At 38.5% G+C, this 2,384-nt stretch overlaps 1 protein-coding gene across 2 annotated transcripts in view; it reads left to right on the top strand.

Annotated features, from left to right (window-relative positions):
* PARG (poly(ADP-ribose) glycohydrolase) overlaps window positions 1-2,384 on the top strand; it is a 188,577-nt gene that overhangs the window by 33,654 nt on the left and 152,539 nt on the right. For both annotated transcript variants that reach the window (XM_006757138.2, XM_006757139.2), the window contains exon 7: window positions 816-890. In XM_006757138.2, coding sequence (XP_006757201.1) covers window positions 816-890 — 75 coding nt within the window. The remainder of the gene's footprint in view (window positions 1-815; window positions 891-2,384) is intronic.

Genomic DNA, 2,384 nt, shown 5'->3' with positions numbered 1-2,384 from the left:
GTAGGGAGAGTGAGAGAGAGTTAGAAACATCAATGATGAGAGAGAATCATTGGCCGGCTGCCACCTGCATGTCCCCTATTGGGGATCGAGCCTGCAACCTGGGCATGTTCCCTGACCGGGAATCTAACCGTGACCTCTTGGTTCATAGTTCGACACTCAACCACTGAGCCACACAGGCCGGACTGAAATTTTAATACTGTAAATATACTGTATGTCTGTATACTTAGTGTGACCCTTTTAATTTCCAGAAATCGTAATATTTTACTTTTAAATCCCCAATATCTAATTTTTGTCTACTTAATTTGTATTAATTACTTCTATTTAGAAGGTATGCTTTAGAATAATTATGTTTTTCCCTTAATCCTTGACTTATCTCATATTTCTTTTCTTTTTAATTTTTTTAAAAATATATTTTATTGATTTTTTACAGAGAGGAAGGGAGAGAGATAGAGAGTTAGAAACATCGACGAGAGAGAAACATCGACCAGCCGCCTCCCGCACATCCCCCACCGGGGATGTGCCCGCAACCAAGGCACATGCCCCTGACCGGAATCGAACCTGGGACCCTTCAGTCCGCAGGCCGACGCTCTATCCACTGAGCCAAACCGTTTTTGGCTAATCTCATATTTCTTAAGTAAATAATACGTTAGTATGCATTCTATTGGTTCATAGCTACTTATGTGGAACAGTTAATGGTAGGAGGAAGTTTGTCCAGCATTAAGAAATTTACTGGAAGTAGTTCATTAAGGAGACAGTCTATTCATAGATAATTTGCTTGACTCTATGATGAGGTTTTCTTTTTGTTTTTTCCATAGGATGCTATTCTGAAATACAATGTGGCATATTCTAAGAAATGGGACTTTACAGCTTTGGTTGATTTCTGGGATAAGGTAAGAGTATCCTTATTTCTTTAACTGTGAAAATAATATGACAACTATGAAAAAGTTTAAGAAAAATATCTGGAATTCTATCACATTAACACAATTATCTTTTATTTTTGTGAAAAATATTTCCTGTTATTTTATATGCATTTATAGGAACTAATTTTGAATTTTGTTTTATTCTCTTTCTTTTATAATTTTGTACCAGTATCAACATTATCAGTAGCTGCGTATTTTGTAACTAGTTTTTGAGATTTTAATGATTCCCATATTCTCAGACATCTAGATTGTATTTAGTTTATGTACACACACACACACACGCACACGCACATGCGTGCACCCCTCCCCCCCACACAGATACATATACAGTTATGTGCCACTTAACAAATGGGATACATTCTGAGAAATGAATCTTTAGGTGATTTTGTTGTCGTATGGACATCATAGATGTTTTATACTTAACACAAACCTAGATGATATAACCTACTATACATCTAGGCTATTTCTTATAGCCTATTGTTCTTAGGCTACAAGCCTGTGCAATATGTTACTGTACAAAATAAAACAGCATGAGATTAAATCACATACAAGAACCACAGTGCTCATACCAACACCCTCCTAACTTCTAGCAACCACTAATCTTCTCTATCTCTATAATTTTGTTACCCTGTTTATTGTTGAGTAGTATTCCATGACATTGATATATCATAATTTGTTAAATCATAGTCACATTTCAGGACATTTGGGTTGTTTCCAGTTTTTGGCTATTACAACAAATCTACCATGTACTGTTGTGTGCAGGTTTTTACATGAACATACATTTTTATTTCTCTGAGATAATTGCCCAAGAGTGTGTTTGTCAAATTGATAAGAGTATTTTCAGTTTTAGAAGAAACTGCCAGTATACTTTTGCTAAGTAAGCCTCCCAAAAAAAGATACTTTATATACAGTCTTGAAAAATTTTTTCTCAGATTCATTCATATTATGTATGCTTCATTTACAAATAATAGAAATAATAATTTTTGAAATGGAAACATTTTGAAGTATTTTCAATATTACATAACTTTGATTTACCTAATAGAGAGTAATTATTGAACTTTGAATATGTCCTATATTTTTATACTAGAGGCCCAGTGCACGAATTTGTCCACTGGTGGGGTCCCTTGGCTTGGCCTGTGGGGATTGGGCTGAAGCTGGCAGTCCAATGCCACCTGCTGCTCCTGCCTGCCGCTCCCACTCATCCCAGCCCCACTGTGCCTGCCACTGGCTCACGTCCAATCAGTCCCAACAGGGAGAGGCTTGCGCCGTTGCAGTGGCACTCGCCAGCCGTGAGCCCCGTGTCTGGCGCCCGGTGGTCAGCTGAGCAGCACTCCCACTGTGGGAACGCACTGACCACGAGGGGGCAGCTCCTGTGTTGAGCGTCTGCCCCCTGGTGGTCAGTGTGCATCATAGCGACTGATCAGTCACTTAGGCTTTTATATATATACTAGAGGCTCCGCGGAC

The sequence above is a fragment of the Myotis davidii genome, unplaced genomic scaffold (assembly GCF_000327345.1).
Source record: "Myotis davidii unplaced genomic scaffold, ASM32734v1 scaffold854, whole genome shotgun sequence".
Lineage (NCBI taxonomy): Eukaryota > Metazoa > Chordata > Mammalia > Chiroptera > Vespertilionidae > Myotis > Myotis davidii.
This window is presented reverse-complemented; position numbering and strand designations above follow the sequence as displayed.